Genomic DNA, 2,822 nt, shown 5'->3' with positions numbered 1-2,822 from the left:
GCGCAGCTTGCCAAAACTGTTGAGTGATGCGTGGGTGCTTGTCAGTTATTCCATCGAACCTCGTTGTCGCACTGTGGCCACCTCTGTTTTTGATGTCGTGTTCCTGCGATGAGTTCCCGCGTGGTGAGTGGTGAGCAGCGGCGGAAGCGGTCCTGTTACGGGCCTGAAGTTTTGATGTGGGTGTTTCCTAGTAGGGGTTTCCCACAGCACGGGTGTTGAGGTGGAGCTCTTACTTTTGGGTGGGGTATTGGGCGGTGAGACGTGAGATATCAAGAGCTTCATACAAAGCGCATGCACGTGCTGGGTGCGTTGCGCCAAGCAAGCTCCTGTAACATTTCGGTGTTCATGACATAAGGAAGGTCTCGGTTCCAGTGCTTGTTTCACCGCTTCTTGGGGCGGGAGCACATACAGCCATTTTGGTGGGCGCGTACTGCAAAGGCGGCCACGCAAACAGGCACACATGGAGAACACGCGCGAGACACGAGCTAAAGGAACATGTCATTCAGAGGGATGATTCGAGGTGCATATGGCCACGCTCTATTACGCAACGAAGCCAAGGGTTATCGTGGCTATCCTGTGTTAGCGAAGTGAGCTAGGCGCTTAATCGCGGGTTGATGGCCTCGGTTGTCGTACAGTGCAAGAGTTAAACTTCAGCAAACCACGTTGGTAGGTCACTCCCCGCCGACATCATCACTGGCGCGGCATAGGTCATCGCCAATCCCTCTTGCGTACAGCGGCCTCGGCCTCCGCGAACCAGGCTCGCTACCTTCCTCACAGCCAGGAACTACGTTGCCACTGGAAGGTACCCCGTTGCACCAAGAAGGCTTATTGTGGCGCTCGCCTCGGGCTTATGTGTCCCGTTTCGGATAGCACAGCATCAGCACCACGAAAAACCTGTCGATATGCATAACAAAAAATCACACACACACACCCCAACACACACATACTTACAAACACAAACACACACAAACTCACAAACACAAACCACACACTCACTCTCTTTCTTTTTCTTGTCATGCAGAAACACACAGACGCACACCCACACCCACACACATGCACACACGCGCACACACATGCACACACGCGCACACACATGCACACACACACACACACACACGCACACACACACACACACGCACACGCACACGCACACACACACACACACGCACACACACACACGCATACACACACACGCACATATACACACTCACATACACACGCACACGCCACACTTAAGTCGAAGGAAAAAGGCACGAAGTCGGACTGGAGCCTTGTAATGAGTGATGCCGTTACCTGGATTACAGTCCGGTGTAGAACCATGGGACGTGCAATGATATGGAGTCTTAAAAGCTCGGCAACCAGATGGACGCCGCTGCATGCTGGCTACTGCTTTCAGTATCACCCTGGCTGGCAGGCCCCTTTCGATCAGTTTCGCATCCGCAAGGCCAGAGCATGCAGCATCGCCAATGGTTTGACCACCTGCTCCCGTAGCTTAAGAACCGAACACCGTATGCCAGTGCCATGGTTCCAGTACTCCCCCAGAAAGGCAGGACGACACACACAAATAGGCTACCCGCTGTCCCTTGTCTATCTGATACTGCCCCGCGATTTTATGCATAAAACTGCTGGTCACAAGAGGTTCGTCTTTGTTCCTTTCACCACGGTTTAATGGATAGCCTGAAGCTAAGCATGCGTGGAGTGCTGAACATGTAGCGTGCGTTGTGAAACCCCTGGCAAAAGAGGTAACAAACAGAGGGCGTGCTGGCGTTCCGTTCAGTACTTCAGAGGTCAAAGGCAAGCCATGGGCAAAGTAGGAGCTTTTCCCAGGTGCCAGCCTTAGGCTCCGACGTTTGGAAGCCCGTGGCCGATTGTAAGTTGCGAAGAGCTCATGCGTTTGGTTGAGGCCGCCCGTCCTCCCTTGATCGGATGTGTTGCTACGACAGGTTGCTACGGACGTGCTTGTTGCCTTCCTTCGGTCCTAAACGGCCTCCGGTTCGGCGCTGTCGCCCTTTTGCGGTCCAGCAGAGCTTGGACCTTGTGTTCACCGGCCCTGTCCGGGATGGAATGCCCTTTGCCGTCCTAAGCAGCGTGACCCATTATATCAGCTTGCTTCCTAGCAAGGACAACAGCTACTGTCCTCCCGTCCTACGGTACTGGTAATGAGTAAAGGCCGAACAGCTAGGGTCAAACATGGAGAGACCACTTTTGGCGCCTAAAGAATGCTTTGCAGTGCGTATCAAAATCCATGTTCAGCGTGCACGTCACAGCATTTATACAGTCGCCACTGAGTTATCCTTGCATCAGAAACTTGTATGAAACTTGCAAGCAGGTGTAGCAAATCGTTCATGCCAATCTGTGCAGGTGCAGATAGCTGTTAAGCGCATGTGTTGCAGGTGTGCCATGTCTGTATCCTGCGATCTCTGTTAGGTAAGCGCCCTGTCCCACGGACAGGACAGGGATACGGCGTGCGTACGGCATCAAGATTTGCTTGCAAAACAAAAGCGCTGGTTGCCTGTGTTTCCGGTATCAGTTCTCTCCTTTGTGCAGCAGAGTCTGATCACCTTACGAACATCTAAAATGGCTTTCGCTCTCGCCACCTCGCGCAAGGCTCTGCAGGTCGCATGCAAGGCGACCGGCAAGAAGGCCGCTGCTAAGGTCCGTTTTATTTCGACACCATTTATTTTATCAGCGTACCTTACATAGACGCACATACGTATTTGCAGTGTCCTTTGGCTAACCAGAGACGTTTGTTCCGTTCGCAACATCTTTACAGCCGGCTGCCCCCAAGAGCTCTGGCATCGAGTGGTATGGCCCGAACCGCG

The 2,822-nt window shown here is 53.1% G+C and overlaps 1 protein-coding gene across 1 annotated transcript; it reads left to right on the top strand.

Moving 5' to 3' along the window:
- Positions 1 to 5: 5 nt before the first annotated feature.
- On the top strand, positions 6 to 2,160 carry VOLCADRAFT_108296 (uncharacterized protein; the record flags this gene model as incomplete). Its single annotated transcript, XM_002958706.1, has 4 exons — positions 6 to 123; positions 708 to 802; positions 1,415 to 1,638; positions 1,944 to 2,160. The coding sequence occupies exons 1-4, from the start codon at positions 27 to 29 to the stop codon at positions 2,158 to 2,160; spliced, it is 633 nt and encodes a 210-aa protein (XP_002958752.1). The 5' UTR covers positions 6 to 26.
- Positions 2,161 to 2,822: the final 662 nt, after the last annotated feature.

Source organism: Volvox carteri (assembly GCF_000143455.1).
Source record: "Volvox carteri f. nagariensis unplaced genomic scaffold VOLCAscaffold_103, whole genome shotgun sequence".
NCBI lineage: Eukaryota > Viridiplantae > Chlorophyta > Chlorophyceae > Chlamydomonadales > Volvocaceae > Volvox > Volvox carteri.
Note: the sequence above shows the minus strand (reverse complement) of the source record. Positions and strands in the feature narration are given on the sequence as shown.